The sequence below is a fragment of the Bacillus rossius genome, chromosome 7 (assembly GCF_032445375.1).
Source record: "Bacillus rossius redtenbacheri isolate Brsri chromosome 7, Brsri_v3, whole genome shotgun sequence".
Taxonomy (NCBI): Eukaryota; Metazoa; Arthropoda; class Insecta; order Phasmatodea; family Bacillidae; genus Bacillus; species Bacillus rossius.
This window is the reverse complement of record NC_086335.1, coordinates 56,625,314-56,647,781: the sequence shown is the minus strand read 5'-3', so window position 1 is coordinate 56,647,781 and position 22,468 is coordinate 56,625,314. Positions and strand designations below refer to the sequence as shown.

The following is a 22,468-nucleotide window of genomic DNA, read 5'->3' as shown; positions in this document are numbered from 1 at the left end:
ACACCAGTTAGAATTTCATAAAGTTTACCTGTACTTAGTAATGTTGTTATAACTTGTGATAGTTCTAAATAGTGTGTTTCTAGCTTATGTTAGTTCTAAGTTGTGTATTTATAAGATATTAGGTTCTATTTTATGATAGTTCTATGTTACAACTTTGTAAGCAATAATGTTCATAATTTGTGTGTTTCGACGTTGTATGTTTTTAATTTTTTTTTTAGTTATGACAGTTTTAGGTTGTATGATTCTAATCTGTGACATATCTACGTTGTGAATATCTTAGTATGGCCCTATGTTGTGTTTTATTATGATCTGTATAACTTAAGACAGTTATAGGTAAGTATGTGGAGTTTTTCAAGGTTTCTGACTGACTGACAGACAGACAAAGCATAACTTACACCGGTGGCTGGCTCTAGAAGCATTTAATTGGGAGATAATATTCCATGAGTACCCCAGGGATGCAACTAAGGAGAGATTTTTGAAAATTCATCCCCTAAGGGGGTTAAATAGGGGATGAAAGTATTTATGAAGAAAAAAAAATTGTAATTTAAGGTGATGACATTTTGTAAATATACTCTTCGAAAGAAATAAAATAACTAGTGTTTCATTTTTTTAAATTCATCTCCTAAGGGTTTTTTTCTATGTAAATAAAAATCTACTGACTACGTGAGATTTCGAAAGAAACATCTTAAAGATGATGTGTATAGCCGGGCAACGCCGGGTGCTTCAGCTGGTATTAGAATAAATTGTTACCTTCACGTGATACACTTGTATTTGGGTCTCACGTTTAATGACAAACGTTCGAAGTTACAATAGCTTCGGCGGTAAAGCTGTACTGGCACCGCCTCTCTGCTCCCGCGCTGCGGTTACCGAGAGTGTACAGTCACTTCGACGAACAGCGGGACACTCGGTCCGATGCACGAGACAGACCGCGCCGCGATGTGGGTGTTGGCTGCACTGCTTTCTGATAAGATATAGACAGTGATCGAGCCTCGGCGTTTTTTTTTATTATTTTGTTGCCTGTCTGATCTGCGCCACAGACGGCATGGGCCACTGCAATCCCAAGGGAACTAACATGGAGAAGCAAGTTATTTTCCTACTTTTGACAACGTCCTTCGGTGAGTAGTACAACGTACTGGGTGGCTAGTAGTAACTTACGTAACGAGTATAGGCCTACCGGACCTTTTTACACACAGCACACTTCGTAAAAAATAAAAAATGCCCCGCTGGAATATCCTGAAAACTAAAGCTTTATATACGTTGTGTTCTCACAACGATGAAGACTTGAGGAATGAGAGGGTGTAGTACCGGTGGCATTAATAACGTATTATTTATTATTCATCATTATCCTAAATTATTATTCATTATAGAAGTACAAGACGTAAGTTTAATCGACATATTTATATTATCCGTCTCGGTGACTGCTTCGAAGGCGTTCAGGCTTGATGTCATGAAACCAACCAATGTAAAAAAAAATAACAATTAAACATATGCCAAACAAAACTCTTATTAATTATTTGAAAAAAAAAAACGTATATTTAACTGATATAAAACATGACCCGACTTTTTGGAGCCCTCAGAGATAATTTCAAGTTTTAGGAACGACCGGCCTCTTATCACAGTTCTTAGGGAAACTTTTCAAGCGCCTTTGTGCGCCGCTCGCAATGATTACGTCAACACGCCCTGACTTGAGACGTGAACTAACTGCCTGCTCGTCGCTCGGTCCTGTTCAGTGTCAGAGCTTCAAGCGACACTCCAAGCGAAGCGCCGGCTCCTCGCACCAGTCGACATGTTTTCGGAGGCCCGAAGGCCAACGCACCCTCCTTCCGTCCCTCCCAAATGTGCGCCATTTAAGGGTAGATTGGGAGTCTACTTGCAGATCTGTATAGTCCAGAGCTCCGCCTTCTGAAGCTACCAGATCCAGAAAACATGTCCCCTCCACCACTACAGCACCCGCTGGGCTAGAAGAGTGGCTTCACAGGAACCTGGAGGCTGAAGCACCAGTCGACCGTGGGACCCCGGCCAACACCGACTAGACTTCAGGCCTGCGCGCGCACCCTTGTGACGTCATCAACAGTAGGCCATCCTTCACCCGCCGAGGCGAACTTCAGAAGGCAGTGCTGGCCGTTACAAAAGCTCGGCAAACTGACACAGAAGGATTTTTAGATTTTTTGTATCAAGTGTTTGCTTTTTTGCAGAGTAAGAAATCAACAAAATGTTTTACCTAGAAAGTCTCGCATATTCTATAAAAAAAAATTGGTTGTCTGTTAAGTCGGTTTACGGACGATAGTTTAACGTGACAACGTCATAAAAAACATTGATGAAATGATTGCATACTTCTATGAATAAAATCAAATCATTTTTTATTGAATTATCACCATTTTTGTATGGATACAAAGAAGGAGTGAAATGAAATCTACAATTTAATTGATAAATTTACTTTTATTTGCACTCATTAATTCAAATATGTTTATTACTTTAACGAACAGATTATTTTCAACTATAACTTTTATACATATTTGCTATTTAACTTCTTCCAATCTGTGATATTCTGTTAAGGATAGGGACGATGATAGGAAAAGTAAGAAACGAATGGGAGTGTTTCAAGTTCAATGTGCCTCCTCGAAAAAGTCAAATCGATGGTTGTTCCAATCGAGTGGTGGAAGAGAGATAGATGCGGCGCGAGCATACAATGAGCGTAACGGGACAGTGTGCGTAACGGGACACTTTTTAGTGCGTGCAGCCGGCGTTCATCGATTTATTAGACGTTGTCACGTCAAAAACAGCTACGACATGAAACACCGTACAAGTAGTTTATTTTCTTTGAACACATTATAACTTCCTTTTGAAAAGCTTTTTTTTTTTGTTAGTGACTTCAATTTAAACAAGGTATAGAGAATTTATTTAGACAAAGAGTTGCCCCGGCGCTGTCGGGTCTCGGTCCGGCCGTGTCTGCTCGCCCGGGTGACGGTGCTCCTACGCGCATTGTCCTGGGACTCGTGGTCGGCCCTGTCCCGCGGACCATAGGCGTGCCTACAGGGGGGGCCAGGTGGGCCATGCCCCCCCCCCCCTAATGTTATCACTCAGATCGGCATTTCCTCTAATGCGTTCGTTAATATTCGTACATTCCTGGCACTGTGACACTCGAACTGTGTTTCAGTGTTGCAGCGTGCTAATTAACAATATTTTTAAAGATTATATCGTTCTGGAAATACAGCCGCCTTAGTTTATTTAAAACACGAGGTCCCTTAAAATGGCCAAGCAAAAAAAAAATTTAAGAGGTTTGTTAAAGTTCTGTTGTCTGAATTGCTGTGTTTGCATTCACTAAAAAGAAGTTCATTTCAAGGTAGATCTGGACCAAGCTATTCAAAAATTCGACGGGGGAAAATGTGTAAGTACCCTTTAAACAATTGTCTATGGAAAAAAAATAACATATTTTCAAGATTGTTAAAATTATATGGATATAAATATTAACTAGTAAACATATCTCTTTGCTACTGCACAAAAATATAAACACGGCAATGAGTGAATGTATTTAGGCTATTTAACATTCTAAATTCAGCTTCTGATTTAAAAATTTAGCAGCCCCCCCCCCCCCTAATGGAAATGTCTGGGCACGCCTATGCCGCGGACTGGCCTCGCGACCCCGGACTGCTAAGCGAGTGTTCTCGGGGTCCGGCCAGCCCCCGCGTCCCCCCTCGTTCCTCGTGAGTGGAACAGAAATATCCGTCTAAAATTACACGTATTAGGACATTTGTACCTCAAACTGGTGTGTATGCTTCTTGTTGTCCCAGTACCTCCAAAAGTTAAAAAAATATTTGAAAAACCATTCCCCCGAATACCTTTACAGTATTAACCGTGCACATTTGTAAAAATGAAACAACAAGATGCAAAATTGTTGAACATTTGGTTATTATTTTTTTCCGTGGTTTGAAAAATATTGGAATAAACATATTTTAAAATAATGAAATTATGAGCTAATTTTCATATGAAATTCTTAGTACTATCTCGGAAAAAAAAACATATTTATTACATGTACAAATTTACGATTTTTTTTTTAGTTTTACAAACTACTTCTTGGCAGCTGATTTACAAAAGTAAATGTACGAAAAGAAAAGTCTGTGTTTTTCATCGTATAACTGAGGGAGCGAGTAGCTGATCGCGCTGGGGCACAAGGTCAGCAGGACCACCGAGGCGTGCCGACGATGCCTGGGCATCTCCGACAGCTCGTCCCTCGCAGCAGCGACCCGCCGGCCGACTGCCCTGGCGACTAGTGCGATGACCTCCTCGGGCTCGCTGACCTCACCACGCGGCGACTCCCGCCGGAGTCCAACCTTTGAATATATATACTGTATAGAAGTCGCGAGTGGATAGGATTTACTCTACGTTTTTCAGAAGCGTATGATGAGCAGCTTGGGAACTTCACCGCTGCAGTGCGCTGCCGTAACGCCCTGTATCGTCTTAGTTGTTATTTACACGTTAGAGCGCAGCGCTGTCGCCCGCTGTCATTCCCCGCACCCCTCATCCATCATTCACTGCAGCTCAACGTCGTTCTACGGGAGGGGGAAGGGGTGTTTGAAGAGTTGGACACTTGTCCGCTAGGGACCACCACGAGTCGATGCCCTAGAGATGGTGGCGATTGCGGCGGTGAATTAACCAACTACCTCAAAACCGTATTAGAAATTTTAACCTGGGCTGGCGACTTCTATACAGTATATATATTCAAAGGTCCAACTGAACGACTGCTTCTTGACGCTCCCTGGACCTCGGCCCCATGTGCCCACGAGGCCCTTCTTTCGGCCACGTGGCGACCAGAACCAGTGCCTCCACGTGGCCAGTCTCGACCAATCACCGCCCTGCTGCGCGGCCTTCGAGTTCATTCACTGACTCCTGTGTTTCCGTACCATGTGCGTCTCTGCCTGAGGACGGAAGCAGATAGCAGTTCCCGAAACGTCGCTTGTTTCTGTTTTGGTAAAACTATTTTGTTTGTTTGTTTCGTCTTTTCGTTTTGTCGTGTTTTTGTCTCGTTTCAACTATTGAGCATAATATTTTTTTTTTTTGGGGGGGGGGGGGGGGGTTCAATATTTATGTGCTGTCATCATTTGTGGGTTTTTTTTGTTCTCTTCTGTTTTTGGAAAAAAAAATTGTGTTTATTTCGACTTTTCGCTTTGCTGTGTTTTTGTCTCTTTTCAACTGTTGTGCTGAATTTTTTGTGTTCAATATTTTTGTGCTGTCATCATTTGTGGGTTGTTTTTTTTCGCTCTGTTAGTCCATATTTTCTTTGTTTTTCTTTGTTTGTTGACCATATTTCTGTTATGGAATATTATGTGGTGTTTACATCCTGTTGACAACAGCAATTTTTTACTTAATTTGTGTTTTTGTCTTTTGATTTTTGTAGTTTTCTTCTACAGACATACATGTGCTTAGCAATGGCGTATGTCCAAAAGCTTACATCAAGTCATGCACTCCCATTGCACAAATCTTTCAGAGATAATATCTCCTGGTACACTACTCGCACAGAGGTCCGCGCGTTTCGGGTCTTCAAAATAACATATTTCGTTACACACAGACGTACTCTAAAAATGCTAATTTAGGAACCGTTATTGCGCAGTTAACGGTAAAAAAAACACGACATATCAGTGTTCCTGGCAAGGTAACGTTCTGAGTGTAGCGACAGTAAGTTAGACCTGCGAGCTGCCATAGCTTGTGGGCGCGCGACAGAGCATAATTTTTTTTAAAATCACCATCGGTTACCATAAGTCACTTTCAGTCTGAAGCTTCTTCTACCCTATCATATTTTATATTTATTGCTGTGTAATTATTTACCTTAAAAAATGCATTGTCAAAACCTGTTATTAAAAATGTTTAGCTATTATTGCGTTTGTATTTTTTTTTCCAGCGTGTGGGAAAGCAAGTACTCTGGATGACAGAATTATAGGAGGAACGAATGCTACAATAGAAGAATTTCCTTACCAGGTGAGTCTGTGAACTACGTATAACTCTTTACAAAAATACTGCACTTTTTCAGTTTTTTTCTGAGTTGATATTAAGCAAACTGACAAACAGTTAATAACAGGAAGTAACTGTCCTGCTAAAGAATAGAATCTGATTATTGGTTTACTTCCTACTACAGTGTTTACTCTCGGTGAAAGTCTATAAATCGGTATTAGGTGGATTTCAAAGAAATACTACACATTGAAGCCGTTAACATGGTGGACTACCGGAAAATTTTTATATAGTTTTTCGTTTCATAGTCCATAGACCCCAAAACCATTGTCTACTCAAAAGTTTATAAATATAATATATACATATATCACAATTTTGTGGACACGTTAACCGCCGAAATTTTTCACAAATCACTTCCAAACTGATACATAAAATCTAGTAGTGGAAAGTCTCGGTCGAGCTCGTTAATGGGCAATATCCGAAAAAAGGCGTAGAAATAGAGAAGGTTTTTGAAAAAACAAAAATTGCTGCAATTTCCATTATATGTAAACTATCACATCCGTTTGAACGTATTATAACTCGTAGGAGTAATGCCAAAATCTTTTGTTTAAAAAAAAATTATACGACCAACTATAAATGCAAGGGGTTTGAAAAACCAAGGGTTGGTCGCCAAAAAAAAAAAGTGCACATCGCTAGCCTAGGAGAGTATTTTGAAGGAAATTACATATTTAAAATTTGTTGTAAGCTTTTTACTTTGTTCGTAATAAAATTATTCGCGATAATTTTTTTTTAAGCACAACTCGTAACTGGCGGGCATTGTCCCATTTTACCGGGCCATTCAGTACGCGTTTGCTTCGGCAACTGTTAGCTGTGATTAGTAGGGACAGGAAAATTCGCGGGTTCAATGACCTCTAGGATGAACTCTATAGTTCTACGTACACTCGGTCAAATGTCACCCTCTCATTGGATGCTGTCTTGTGAAGGTGTCCCAATGTAGCGGCCTGTAATTCGATACAGCTTCGGTTGAGTGTTTCTCACTGGCCCAGAGTCATCCAGGTGAGTTGTGAGCCAATAGCAGAGGCAGCACTGAGGTATAACTATATGAATTTTGAGCTGTCGTGAAATGAATCCGCGAATTTTTCCGGTCTCTAGTGATTGGTGAACTGTCACTGGACGTGCACCTGAAATAAACCCCAGCCGACCACGGAGACATAGAGTATGCTACAAAGGTTTTAAGCACGGTATGGTTCGGGGAAGTGTTTCCGCGAACACTGCGTGGTTCCGCCGACCTGCATCCCGTGCGTGTAGATTGCACTTCGGCCTTCTCCCCGTCCGATCGCTTGGAGCAGCAGGCTCGGAGGGTTCCCTAGCCCGATGCGGAGTCGACGTGGTGAGCGACGACACAGCTCCGGTACTAGCCCGGACAGCTAGCAGGCCTCCACCGGACCACGGGTTCACTGGGTGTTTCGAGGGGTCCCAGCGTGATGTGGGGGATCGGGGAAGTCGCCAGCGGTGCTGATAGAGTCTTGGGGCTCAGGACACAGCCAACTGTCTGGTCAGCTGAGTGAGGCTTTAAAGGGGCTGAGGCGGCGACTATGCTGGGTTGGTGGCCCCAGCCGCTGGTCATTGCCGAAGCTCTAATACCTTCCCGATCAAACAACAGGGAGTGATCCCTAGCAGTTCTGTTCTTTTAAAAAGCTCTGGAATGTATTATAAAAGAACTGGAACGTTACTCCCACCCTACCCTGAGAGGGCGCATGTGTGGGAGGGGCATAGGCGTGCCTACAGGAGGGGGGGGGGCAGGTAAGCCATGCCCCCCCCCCCCTAATGTAATCACTCAGATCGGCATTTTCTCTAATGCGTTCGTTAATATTCGTATATTCCTGGCACTGTGACACTCAAACTGTTTTTCAGTGTTGCAGCGTGCTAATTAACAATATTTTTAAACATGTTATCGTTCTGGAAATACAGCCGCCTTAGTTTATTTAAAAAACGAGGTCCCTTAAAATGGCCAAGAAAAAAAAATTAAGAGTTTTGTTAAAGTTCTGTTGTCTGAATTGCTGTGTTTGCATTCACTAAAAACAAGTTCATTTCAAGGTAGATCTGGACCAAGCTATTGGAAAATTCGAGGGGGAAAAATGTGTAAGTACCCTTTAAACATTGTCTATGAAAAAAAAAAACACATTTTCAAGATTTTTAAAGTATACGGATATAAATATTAACTAGTAAACATATCTCGTTGATACTGCACAAAAATATAAACACGGCAATGAGTGAATGTATTTAGGCTATTTAACATTCTAAATTCAGCTTCTGATTTAAAAATTTAGCAGGGCCCCCCCTAATGGAAATGTCTGGGCACGCCTATGGGGAGGGGAACTTGAGAACGCCGGTCGTGAGGTCGGAATGACCGTGCAGCTCGGATGGCGGATGTGGCCGTGTGTTGCAGGCGTCCCTGCAGGTGAGGAACGCCTCGGGGGAGGCGCCGCTATACAAGCACCTCTGCGGCGCCGCCGTCATCGGCCGCAACTGGCTCGTCTCAGCGGCGCACTGCATCCAGAGGCAAGGTCGCGTCGCACCAGTCGTGGGTCCGGTCACCTCAAAAAAAAAATATAATATTAAATTTTTGACGTGACAACGTCTAATTAATCGATTACCGCAGGCTGCACGCACGAAAAAGTGTCCCGTAACGCACATTGTCCCGTAACGCTGTGTCCCGTTACGGTCATTGTACGCTTGCGCCACATCTATCTCTCTTCCACTCGATTGGAACAACCATCGATATGACTTTTTCGAAGCACATTAAACTTGAAACACTCCCATTCGTTTCCTACTTTTCCTATCATCGTCCTATCCTTAACAGAATAACACAGATTGGAAGAAGTTAAATAGCAAACATGTATAAAAGTTACAGTTAAAATAATCTCAGTTCGTTAAAGTAATAAACATTTATTAAAATAAATGAGTGCAAATGAATGTAAATTTATCAATTAAATTGTAGATTTCATTTCACTCCTTCTTTGTATCCATACAAAATAGTGATAATTCAATAAAAATGATTCAATTTTATTCATAAAATAATGCAATAATTTGATCAATGTTTTGTGATGACGTTGTCACGTTAAACTATCGTCCGTAAACCGACTTTACAGACAACCATTTTTTTTATATACAAAGAAGGAGTGAAATTAAAGCTACAATTTAATTGATGAATTTACTTTTATTTGCACTCATTAATTCAAATATGTTTATTACTTTAACGAAGAGATTATTTTAACTGTAACTTTTATACATGTTTGCTATTTAACTTCTTCCAATCTATGTGTTATTCTGTTAAGGATAGGACGATGATAGGAAAAGAAGGAAACGAATGGGAGTGTTTCAAGTTTAATGTGCTTCGAAAAAGTCAAATCGATGGTTGTTCCAATCGAGTGGAAGAGAGATAGATGCGGCGCAAGCGTACAATGAGCGTAACGGGACACCGCGTAACGGGATAATGTGCGTAACGGGATACTTTTTCGTGCGTGCAGCCGGCGTTCATCGATTTATTAGAAGTTGTCACGTCAAAAAAATAATATTAAATTTTTTTACATAATAAATATTTGCCCCGGTTTTCATTGGAAAAAATAAGAACAAAAGAATTGATATGAAGTTTTGACTGCACCGGTCTATATGCATGACGAATAAATTTCACAGAAATGGGTTAAGTTGTACTTGTGGTACTTCCGGTACGACCTTGCCATCCGATTTCGGAAAACAGTTTGTTATTGCAGTAATGTAATGGTTTACACGCGCGGATTGTTAGCGCTTGCCTTCCCCGTAGACATGTCAGTAATTTGTATAAAAGACTCAACTGGGTACCCTGCGATTTTGTCACTCTATTGCTCGAGGGTTTCTGATTGGCCCAGAGATCTCTCCAGATGAACTGTGAGCCAAATACAGAAGCAATACAAAGTTACATTTTTTTTTCTCATAATTATACCTTAAGGCAAAATTAATCTGAGAATTTTTCTGGTCTCTTATGAATCATTTGTGTCAGATGAGGAAGAATTATTTGATATCTGGTCATCTTTCAGTCGGTACGCCTCCAAGCTGGTGGTCAGAGCCGGGACTACGAACAGGTACGAAGGAGGGTCGCTGCATCACGTCGTGAACGTAATCAAACATCCGGACTACGACGTGGAAATTGACTACGACTGCGACATCTCTCTGCTGAAGGTGAAGCATTGTTCGCGAAATCTCTTGTAGATTTTGTAACCTAAATTTAAGAGGGATAATATTTTTCTACGTTTCGTTTTTTCAAAAATTTTTCATTGTTTAAGCATGATATATAATTTATTGGAATACCTGAAGATAATAGTGACTGGCTGCTTACGTTTTTAGTGTGAAGTCATTGGCGTTAAGTATTTCTTTTTTTTAATGATCACAACTTGAATAATACTGTCAATAAATGTTATGTTAAAGTTTTTGTAAATATTGTAATGTGTGATCTGTGCTTTAACTAAAACCATTTTTCATATTCAATATTTATTATTTAATTTTATTGTATTATTTTAAGTAGCAAAGATAAGGTGTGCAGCCTTGTCTTACACTTAACCACATACATCTTTACTGAGTAAGAACATTCAAAATTAGCTTAATGAAAACTATCGCCAATAAAAACGAAATATTCAAATAAATAAAATTTAAACTAAATAAACAAACACTAGTAAACATAAAAAAAGCAAAATTTAGAACATAAGATAAACATTATTTACCTAACGTATAAGTTATTAAAGATAGAATTTTAAAAAAAAATGTCTAATGCTATAGTTTTAACGGTTTTAAAATATTTTAACAATAAAAAAATATAAAAGACCAACCAAGCCATAAAAAATTTAAAAAACTTATATTACTAATACTAAACAAATCTAATATTAAATCAATCAATATTAGCTATTAAATACTAATACTTAAAGTTACTATGGCATATAAACTTTAAAAAAACTAGTATATGTCGTCTGCAGGTTCCTATATTTTCCCCTTAATTTAAAATAGTTAACGGGGCATCTAAATTAATTGTTGTTGAATAACCACCGATGGTGTTACGGAGGAGGCTTACTTCGTGTACTAGAATCAAAAGTAATGATTAGGGGCATGTATTTTTCGCGAAATAATCTGGACGCCTACTAGACTGCAACAAGGTATATCCGCACCAGCGGTTTCTCCCTTGTGATTGGCGGCCGTCTGCGAGAGAAGTCATTGCCTTATTCGACCGAGCCACTCAGGACGCGTTTGCTTCCCCACTGAATTACTGTGATTGGTGTTGTGACAATCGACATGTGCCTGGAAGAAATTCACCCAATCAAAAAAACACAGACGATGCTACAGTGTTTTAACTTTCAGCTAGTCTCGGAATCTTTTCGCGAAATATGCATGCCCCTAATCATACGAGATTCTTAATTTTTTTATAGCGTGTCAAGCTACCCATGACCCAACTAAAATTCCATTAAAACGTATAATGGTATACATTCTAGTCTGTCTCCACATAATATCGCAAATTTTTCCGTCTCTTTTAATCAGTTATAATTAGGGACAGGAAAATATTCGCGGGTTCAATGACCTGTAGGATGAACTCCATAGAACTCCATAGTTATACGTACTCTCGGTCAAATGTCACCCACCCTTTGGCTGCTGTCTTGTGAGACGCCCCAACGTAGCAGCCTGTGGTTCGATAAAGCGTTGGTTGGGTGTTTCTCATTGGCTCAGAGTCATCCAGGTGAGTTGTGAGCCAATAGCAGAGGCAGCACTGAGGTATAACTGTTTGTATTTTAGCCTAAAAAAAAAAAAACTTTGTAATTTCACAGGTGAAAGAACCATTCGTGTACAGTACCAGAATTCAGCCGATACTTCTGCCCGAAGCGGATTCCGACGTGGCCTGCGGTACGTTGGCGACAGTGGCCGGCTGGGGAAATTCTGAGGTAATTACTCGCACCACCAACACTACGTACGTACGTGTCAGAATGCTGATTCATGTTACAGTTTTTTTATATTTTTTGTGTTAATTATTAACCGATAAGTAGAGACCGGAAAAATTCGCGGATTCATTTCACGATATGATAGAATCCAAACAACTGTACCTTTATATTGCTTCTCTGATTGGCTCACAGTTTATCTGAAGGACTTTGAGCCAATGAAAAACCTTTAACCAAAAAAGTATCGAATCTCAAGCGTCCCAGTTGACACGTGTCACGAGTCGGTAACAAATGAGCAGGTGGCATTTTCTTTAGTATGTAGGGGATTGTGGAGTATATCCTAGAGGTCATCCAAAGCGCGAATTTTTCCAGTCTCTACCGATGAGTGGAGACCTGTAAAATTCGCGGATTCATTTCGCGATAGGATAGAGTCCAATACTTTTGACATTATTTTGCTTCAGTGATTGGGCCACAGTTTATCTGAAGGACTCTGGGCCAATGAAAAATCTTTAACAGAAGAATTAGCGAATCACGATCATTCCAGTCAACAGGTATCGGTGAACAATCAGCAGATGTAATTTTCACGAGTGCATAGAGGATCATGGAGTCTATCCTTTAGGGATTTGAAATCACGAATTTTACAGGCCTCTACCGATGAGTAGGGGCATACATATTTCGCGAAAAGATTCCGAGACTAGCTGAAAGTTAAAACACTGCAGCGTCGTCTGTGTCTCGTGATTGGGTGAGTTTCTTTCAGGTCAATATCGATTTTTACAACACCAGTCACAGTGAGTCAGTGCGGAAGTAAACACGTCCTGAGTGGCTCGGTCAAATAAGGCAGCGACTTCTCTCTTAGACGTCCGTCAATCACAAGGAAGAAACCGCTGGTGTGAGTATAACTTGTTGCAGTCTAATAAGCGTTCAGATTTATTCGCGGGAAAATGCCTGCCCCTACCGATGAGTTCTAGAGTCAGGTCAACACATTAGTTAATATCTAATTGATAGGGGTATGCATATTTCGCGAAAAGATTCCGTGACCAGTTGAAAGTTAAAACACTGTAGCATCAGCTGTGTTTCGTGATTGGGTAGTTTATTTCCTATTTATGTCGATCGTTTCATAACCAATCACAGTAATTCGGTGCGGAAGAAAATGCGTCCTTAATGGGCCGGTCAGATAAGGCAGCGACTACTCTTGCAGACGGCCGTCAATCACAAGTAAGAAATCGCAGGTGCGGGTACGCCTTTTTGCAGTCTATTAGGCGTTCAGATTTTTTTTCGCGAAAAATGCCTGCCCCTACTAATCAATAGGGACCGGAAAAATTCGCGAATTCATTTCGCGATAGGCTAAAATACAAATAGTTATACCTCAGTGCTGCCTCTGCTATTGGCTCACAACTCACCTGGATGACGCTGGGTCAATGAGAAACACCCAACCAAAGCTTTATCGAATCACAGGCTGCTACGTTGGGACGTCTCACAAGACAGCAGCCAATGAGTGGGTGACATTTGACCGAGTGTACGTAGAACTATGGAGTTCATCCTGCAGGTCATTGAAACCGCGAATTTTTCCGGTCCCTATTCATAACCAACCACTAGGGGCAGGCATTTTTCGCGAATAAATCTGAAAGCTGATTAGACTGCAACAAGGTATACTCACACCAGCGGTTTCTTCCTTGTGATCGGCGGCCGGCTGTGAGAGAAGTCGTTGCCTTGTTTGCACGAGCCAGTAAGGACGAGTTTTCTTCCACACTGAATTAGTGTGATTGTTTGTTGTAACAATCGACATGCACCTCAAAGTAACTCACCCAATCACGAGACACAGACGATGCTACAGTGTTTTAACTTTCAGCAAGTCTCGGAATCTTTTCGCGAAATATGCCTGCCCCTACCGATGAGTTCTAAAGTCAGGTCGACACATTAGTTAATATCTAATTGATAGAGACAGGAAAAAATTCGCGGATTCATTTCGCGATAGGCTGAAATTCAAACACGTGTACAATTCTGCTGGTTCTGCTATTGGCTCGCAGTTTAACTGGAGCTCTCTGGGCCAATGAGAGATTATCGACCGAAGAAGCGTCGAATCACAAGCTACCCAGTGGAGACGCCTCACAATTTAGTACCCAATGAACACACGTGCTCGCTTGAAAAATGCAGAGGATAATGGAGGCTGTCCGAGAGGTACTTGAACCCGCGATTTTTTCCGGTCCCTACTAACTTTGAATATATATACTGTATAGAAGTCGCGAGTGGATAGGATTTACTCTACGTTTTTCAGAAGCGTATGATGAGCAGCTTGGGAACTTCACCGCTGCAGTGCGCTGCCGTAACGCCCTGTATCGTCTTAGTTGTTATTTACCCGTTAGGGCGCAGCACTGTCGCCCGCTGTCATTCCCCGCACCCCCCACCCATCATTCACTGCAGCTCACGGTCGTTCAACGGGAGGGGGAAGGGGTGTTTGAAGAGTTCGACACTCGTCCGCTAGGGACCACCACAAGTCGATGCCTTAGAGATGGTGGCGATTGCGGCGGTGAATTAACCAACTACCTCAAAACCGTATTAGAAATTTTAACCTGGGCTGGCGACTTCTATACAGTATATATATTCAAAGCTACTGATCGGCCCCGATCAGCAGGCGCCGGCCGCAGTTGCAGGAGGGCGACGCGGCGCGCGACCGGCTGAGGCAGGTGTCCGTGCCGGTGGTGAGCGAGGCCGAGTGCCGCGCCGTGTACGGAGAGGACTTCGTCACGGACAACATGCTGTGCGCCGGCTGCGAGTGGGGCGGCAAGGACGCCTGCCTGGTACCCGCGCGGACCCCCGGTGATCCGCCCGTCACCCGTCACCCCTCACCCGTCACCCGTCACCCGTCACCACTCACCCGTCACCCGTCACCCGTCACCCGTCACCCGTCCGTCCCGTCACCTGCGATTTAAATTTTCCTAACCTAAATTAAAACTAAGAGTGTTTGTGAGGAGTCTGGGTAGGGGCGCAACAACAGGGGGGGGCAAGGGTATTTGCCCCCCCCCCCTTCTGAAACCTTGAAGTGGGGGCAAACGGGGGCAAAGAAAGTGCTGTGTAATCCATTTTTAGATAATAAAACTGCTTAAATAGCACCATTTTCCACCTTGAAATACAAGTTTTCCCGGGGGAGGACCCCCGGACCCCCCGCTTCAATAGGGGGGGATCGATGATTCTTTATAAAAAGGTATATTGCCCCCTTCGGAAATTTAGATGTTGCGCCCCTGGTCTGGGTTAGGGAAATACTCTAAGTGCGTCTCAGGCCGAAGCCCATACGCTCTAATCACGCAGGGTTTAAGCCATGCGGGAGAGGGTGCATGCATCATGTGCTAGGAGGGGGATTGGCCAGCCACGGCAGCGATTGGCGCCATGACTTAACTCCCCTCACTGACAAGTCTAGACTATAAACTAGATGAATTGGGCCCAGGTAAAGCCTGCATAGACACAGGGAAAACCCTGGGCACTTACATGCGGGATGCAAAAAGTGCATGCATTATTGACAAGCAGGTTGATTACAGGAAACATAAGGATGGTTCCGGAAGAAGAGTTGGACAGAGTAGAAAAGAGGGGGTTGGGGGCTTGCACATTGCTGTGCGCATTGGTTCGGTTGGCACTGGTTGTTTCGGGGGCGACTATAGTCGTTTCCCGTCAGACGTCACCTGCAGACAACCAAGGGGCCGGGGAAACTACATCCGTCTGTCCAAACCCTTGCCGTGCTTCAACTTTCAACGGACGGACGGATGAAATAACCTCCAAAATGTCTGCAACTGCAAGATACCTACCTCCGGTAACCTTTGTATCTCGACTTTTGACAGTTCTCAAAATGAGTACCAGGCCACCCACTTTTTCCAAGACGTTCGGGACTGCCTCTGTGGGATGCGAATCGTGAACCTAACGTGTCCAAACCTAATCCCGGTAAGGAAGCAAATTGGTCATATTGGCCCGTTTTTTAAGTTTGTTTATTTATTTGTTTAATGTTTTTTTTTTTTTTTTACTTACGTTTGAACACATTTTCGAAACAATAATTACCCGAGACACATATGCGTAAGAAATTACATTTGGTAAAACTGAAACTGAGAGCGAAAAAAAAAAAATCGGTTTAATAATTCATAAGTGATTTATTTTGATGATCGTTGAACCATGCAAGATAAATTTCCACCTTTGTTTGAGCCTTCTAAACGGACGGACGGTTAACGGACGGACGCGGCGGATCATTGTGGGGTCTAGCTTTGAGCTTCCGCCACGCGGAGCGCTGCTGTGTCGGCGATCCTGGTGACGTCACCGGCTGTTTGGTTCTCGGCTGTCGCTGACTGCGCGCATGCCCAGATAATAATGATAAAAAAAATATCTGTTTTCGCGCGGAGTTGCGTTGTACTTCTGCGTTTGCTTTTCATCAAGTTTTGTTTCTCTCACTATTTTGCTTAACATAAGTCATGTCGACGGAAAACTTTATTTAAAAAGCACGAAAATATCCATGTTTGTGGAATAAATCAATGTCAGAACCCAACAACCCGGCATGGCCCAAATGTATGAGCACTGAGTCGATGTATCGATATATGTATTGGGCTCGTCGCCTTAAAGCCTCTGTGCATTACCGAGTGACGTAACACCATATCAAATAAAAATAACTTTTGTTTCTGACGGCTTACAGCAAGTATGCCCATACGAACTTGCAAGCTTGAATCAAGCTTTCCGAAATGGCACATACTTGACTCATGGTTATATAGCTTAAGTTAATTTTGCTACGACACATTTACTCGGCTAGCCTCAGTTAAGATTATCGCAAGCTGGCGAATCCAAGTTGGTGTCAAAATGATAAAAGAGTTAAGAGCTTGAAACAAGCTTGAGTCAAGTTCTCCTGCACAGCAAGTTTAATTCAAGTCTTCCTGCAAGGTTCCCGCCAGCCGAAATGCATTGTGGGTAAGCGGTTCAGGGTTGGAGCAATGAATGCGGGCCTAGTACGTTAGGACTCCCAAAATAATGACGAACGAGATGCGACAGAAAAATAGCTGTTTTTAACCGCACGTCAAACCTAAACAAACCATTAGATATAAAAAGTATTTGCCATTCCATTCACAATACGTATACGTCAGTCATGAATGTTTAAAAGTTGGTTTGAGAAAATTTTGCATAATCCAAATTTAATATTTTTATGTATATAATGTTTATTTTTCTAAAAAAAATCACGATACGCAGACTTTTTTCACATAAATTTAGTAAAAGTACCTTAAAAAAGACATGAAATATAATTGCATCTCTAGCGCATCAGTTTAACCAGCATTCAAAAACAAAATAATTATAATGCACATTTCAGTTACTTCACGCCCGCTACGCGATGTGAATGGAAAAACTTCATTCGGGAATTCTGTCGCACCGACATTACAGATGTGTCGAACATGATTGGTTAACTTAAAAATCCTTATTTTGAACATACGCCATTGCTAGTTTGTATTGTGTGTCATTGAGAAAACACTAAGAACGGGGCAAAGAAAGATGAGTACACAAACACGCAGAAAATAAGCTAAAATCAACGATTTCAATTATTAAATGTTAAGAAAACACGGATAATTCCGTGAATGAATTAGTCAGAACAATATCACAGCACAGACGATCACGGTGAAGTTACAATGGCGAGACAATTGCTACACAAACGGTGATACTAAACATGTAATATGGTCAACAAACCGACAATACAGTGACGCACATGTGAAATCACCGATGAAAAGCTAAACAGGTATTCTGAGAACACAACGACGATAATACAGACGAACACAGTTGCAACTGTTGTTGATCTTGGCTTGTTTTCCGTGTGTTTGTGTACTCATCTTTATTTGGGCTTTTTTCTATGACATAAACAGTGAAAACTATAGCAATGGCTGTATGATGTCAAAAATAATGATTTCAATCAATTTTTCCCATTTGTAAGTCTCACTGAAAGAGCGTGTTGTGAAAGTCTGCGCTGTTGCGACCGCAACACGGAGCCGAGCGAGGCAAGTGGGGCGAGTGATGCAAGTGAGGTGAGTGATACAATTGAGGCGAGTGAGAGTAGAGAAGCGAGTGAAGTTACTGAGGCGAGTGAGGGTAGAGAGGCGTGTGACGTTATTGAGGCGAGCGATGCCAGTGAGTAAGTGAGTGAAGTGATTGGGGCGAGTGATGCGAGTGATGCGAGTGAGACGAGTGAGGGGAGAGGGGCGACTGAGGCGAGCGAGGCGTCTCCGCGCAGGGCGACTCCGGAGGCCCGCTGGCGGCCGCAGGGAAGCAGATCGGCGTGGTGTCGTGGGGCGAGGGCTGCGCGCGGCCCGGCCTCCCAGGGGTCTACGCCCGCGTCGCCGTCTTCCGCCGCTGGATCACCGACAACACCGGCGTCTAGAGCCGCGCCCGAGCTGCTTCAACACCCCGCGTCTGCTGCTTCCACAGCGCACGGGAACCTAACAAGTGGCAACGAGTTTTCATGTCACGGTTACGAAATTTAATTTAATTTAAAAAAAAAAAAAAGATCTTCAAAATCATAACACGGTCAGGATTCACAAGTACAATAAAAATAAACCACACAGTAATAATAGAACACCAGATATCCTTGTGCTTGCAACAATTTCTAACGTATTTAGAACGTAAACATACTACATGGCTACCACCGCAGCTAAGAACTCGGCTTCCATTAGTCGCACGTAGTCACGTAGGCGGAAGGCTGAGCATTGCCGAACTAATCGGTTCGGGTCCGGGACGCGTATTTCCAAACCCTAGGTTGACTCGCGTGCTGGCCCTTGAAGCGCGCTGGGATTGGTCGCGGCACAGGCTGGGAAAGAGGGTGTTCACGGCTAGGGTCGCCGTGGAAACGGGGTGACGCTCTGGCGAATTTTCGTGATGGTAACAGTTGACTTCATGTAAGCTTTTGGACGTACGCCATTGCTTAGCAATGGCGTATGTCCAAAAGCTTACATCAAGTCATGCACTCCCACTGCACAGATCTTTCAAAGATAATGGTAACAGTTGTTTGATCTCGGAAGTGGAAGGGGAAGAAATGACGTGGCTAAGGGTAACAACGCCAGAGTCGGCTTAAAAAAAAAAAAAAAAAAAAAAAAAAAAAGCAAGCTAACAAATAGATTCTGAAAAAGATTTAAAAAAATTATTATTTCAGAATACTCCGACGCTGCGAAATTCAAAATGGTTAACAATTAAATGGTATCCAAGACTGGGAAAACTAAATGCGATGGAGATTTAGAGTGAGAAATTAATTAGGTGAAGAGTTTCTCAGGCGTTACTAAACCAGACTGTACTTAAATAAAAAACTTTAATTAAATAAAATTGCAAAACTGTGCTGTATTTTTATATATTATTGAATCAAACTAATAATTATTATTTTTTCTGTCTTTTGAAGTGGAAATGATTGAAAAACAAATGTTACACAAATCTGCACGAAAAACACAATAAACACAACGACTTTTATGATATAGACAGTTCATACATATTTTCCAGTTAATTTAGGCGTGTTTATAGTCGTAAAAGTAAATTTTATCTTTGAAATTACATGTTAAATAAAGAAAATTTTATTTAAATACTTGTTTGGTATTTGAAACCCGTGTTTTTGCACAATAATGTATTTAAAACAAAATTATATATTATTTTGTTATAATCTCAAAATATCAAGTGTAGTATGTATGGAGAATTTAATTTCATAACGAAATTATTATATTTACTTTTGTTGAACTGAAGGAAATGTTCGAACATAATAATATAAAACAACAAAATTGTAAGAAAAGTGTAATCTCTTGTAAGATTTTTTTTTTGCAAAATATTTTTTTTGGACGAAAATAAACATACACAACCATTAAATGAACTTTTTGATACTGTAAAAGTTAAAACATAATACATGTTTTATACACGTAGAAATATTACACATCCAAAATAAAAACACCAAATTCCATTTTTTGTTATAATTAAAATTACAAATAATTAAATAGCGATGTCACTGCAAAGTGCACAAATATCAAATAAAAACTTTTTGTAATTGTGTGCTCAAAGAAGTTCATGTTTAATAATCCCGATGATTTAATTACGTTTCTGAGGGTTTCATTGTATTAAATAAAACATTTATACTCCTGCTTAACTAATTACCAAGAATTCTGTACTCAGGAGTACTACAAGTTCCAATAAAATATAGTTGTATTCAAATAATGTGAATATTTCTAAGTAAGTAATAATTCTCACAAAACTAGTGTCATCTAAATTCTTAGTCTTCAGAAACTGATCGATTTAAAGTCAGTACTATCATTACTTGAAATTCCGGCGATGTCAGTATGAAAATGTATCTTTTAATTTGACATCTCCAACACTATCATTGATTTAGTACTTAATTTAAGATTTTGAAAACTCCTATTTGCAAACAGTTGTTTGAATATCTTTACAGTATTAGCTGCGCATATTAAGCACGGTAAAACAAAAAACAAAGCCAAAAGTGATATAAAAAATTTCTGCGGCTTTAAAACCAAATAAATAAAATGTTTATACAATAACTTCATGTTTGTAAGCACACACATATTTTAACTAAACACACTCTTTTAATATCTAACATTTATTTCAAAATAACATTATTATCGACAGTACATATTTTTTTACTAGTCTATAGTTCTATATAATTATTGTACAGCAGGACTGTAAGTGTGTTTGCAGGAAATCAACTAAAAATTTCCAGACTAGTTATACAAATTATATTTCACTGTTATGAAATTACATAATTCATGCTGAACATAAGAACACATAAATTTGTTCGTTACCGAAGTTAGATCGTACTGCACGTATTAATTACACACAAAACTACAGAAAACTTGTGGAATAACATCATGACAGTGTTAAGAAGACTGCAAGTATCCGCTCTACCACTCTGGTTCTGGGGTAGAGCGCCTGCCTTGTGACTTGTAGGACCCGGGTTCGCGCCCCGGCTCCTCCAAGGCGGATTGCCCAGATAAAATGGTGGCATTTTCTCTGGTAGGAATACAATCCCTTGTAACAAGTAAGGCTACCAAAGAAACGGTGGGTGGAACAGAAAAAAACCTTCCAGGTGGCTTCCAAATGGGGAGCCCGTTTCTTTTCTTGGGCTCCCCATGCGGTGGCCATTCCGGGGGTTTCTCCGGGGGAACGGAGTTTTGCATATCTCTTTTTTATTCAAGTCACTTGCAAAAAAATATTCATACGGGAACCTCGCTTATATAAATACACCTCTATAAGATTTTAAACACAATTTATATCACTAATATTCACAGTAAAAACGAAAAAGACTTGAAAAATACTGAACGCCAGCTTTTGATCTGATTTTTGACAAGGACCAATATAATACTGCTCATCTTGTTAAAATCCACTAAACATTATAAAGTTTCCATGGTTTTTACACATTTCCGTTGCTCGACTTCCGTCGTATTCACGGAATTTCTCCCAACAATTGCTGTACACCGAGTGTAAAGATGTTACACATCAAGAAATTTAATTTAATTCCGCATATTAGTGAAAGGACTGTTACGACCGGTCTTAAATTCTGCCATCCGAATCTATGCGTGAGGGACGAAATGCTCTGCTTGGTCCCAGTAAACCCTCTGACGTCATAATAATCTATGTATGAATATTTCAATGCGCTAATACTACTGTCAGAAATGCTACTTCATGTGTGTAGGCCTATATTGTTCTGGTTGATAAATTCGTGAACATAAAAATATAAATGCAGTAAAATTCACTAACTAATAAAATATCAATGGTCAAGGTATTACAGTATATAAAACAAACTTCTGCCTAACCACATCTTAGTCAAGCATGAAACTAAAAAAATAAAAAATTCAAAGGTGTTGGGGAGGTAACGGCTACCGCCTATTCCTCGCTGGCTCGACCGTTATAAATAGATTCAGCGGCCTAGATGGTAAGTTATATTTTGAAAACAATATTATGTAACTGCCCGGCTAGCTCAGTCGGTAGAGCACGAGACTCTTAATCTCGGGGTCGTGGGTTCGAGCCCCACATTGGGCGAAAAACGTTTTATAATAAAATGTATTATTCATAGTTCTGTTCACATATAGAGCATTCAGTGTCGCACATCGTAAAAATTTATTATTATTATTTTTTTTATGTAATCGCTGCCGGTTGATTGCGGAGACTCGCGGTATTCTTCACGCTCCACCGAAGCGCGTACCGCATTTGGTGATAACGAAACGACATTCGCCGTGTGTTTCGTTGTATTCCGTGAAACTTGCGAGTCTCGATATAAATCAAGTGCTGTCGAAGGACCAGCAACCACTAAATAATCAACGTCTGTGAAATATGAAAAAAAAAATCTATATCATTGATATATTAATATACTTTTTTTTATTTCATTTTATTACGGGCATTTCAAATACCAATGATTTGTTTCATAATTATTTAATTAAATACAGAGTAAAATAAATTTGTGTCGTCAATGTTGCAACACCTGTGTACTGTCATAGCAACCACAAAAACAGAGATAAAAATACTATGTACCGTTATAGTTCCTGACCTCAAATATTATTTACATTAAACTCCAATGCAAATAGGTT

At 40.9% G+C, this 22,468-nt stretch overlaps 1 protein-coding gene and 1 non-coding gene across 6 annotated transcripts in view; both read left to right on the top strand.

The window, feature by feature from the left end:
- LOC134534098 (trypsin-3-like) overlaps positions 1 to 22,468 on the top strand; it is an 80,605-nt gene that overhangs the window by 39,242 nt on the left and 18,895 nt on the right. Inside the window, exons 1-6 of one of the 5 annotated variants that reach the window (XM_063372148.1) lie at positions 1,034 to 1,115; positions 5,897 to 5,973; positions 8,393 to 8,505; positions 10,020 to 10,161; positions 11,790 to 11,903; positions 14,543 to 14,695. In XM_063372148.1, the coding sequence (XP_063228218.1) occupies positions 1,043 to 1,115; positions 5,897 to 5,973; positions 8,393 to 8,505; positions 10,020 to 10,161; positions 11,790 to 11,903; positions 14,543 to 14,695 (672 nt within the window). In that variant the 5' untranslated portion in view covers positions 1,034 to 1,042. Of the gene's footprint in view, positions 1 to 1,033; positions 1,116 to 5,896; positions 5,974 to 8,392; positions 8,506 to 10,019; positions 10,162 to 11,789; positions 11,904 to 14,526; positions 14,715 to 22,468 lie in introns of those variants that run through there. The other 4 variants (XM_063372144.1, XM_063372146.1, XM_063372145.1 and 1 more) reach the window with 4 other exon arrangements.
- Positions 21,851 to 21,923, top strand: Trnak-cuu (transfer RNA lysine (anticodon CUU)). The gene has a single exon. It is a non-coding gene; the product is annotated as a tRNA-Lys (tRNA).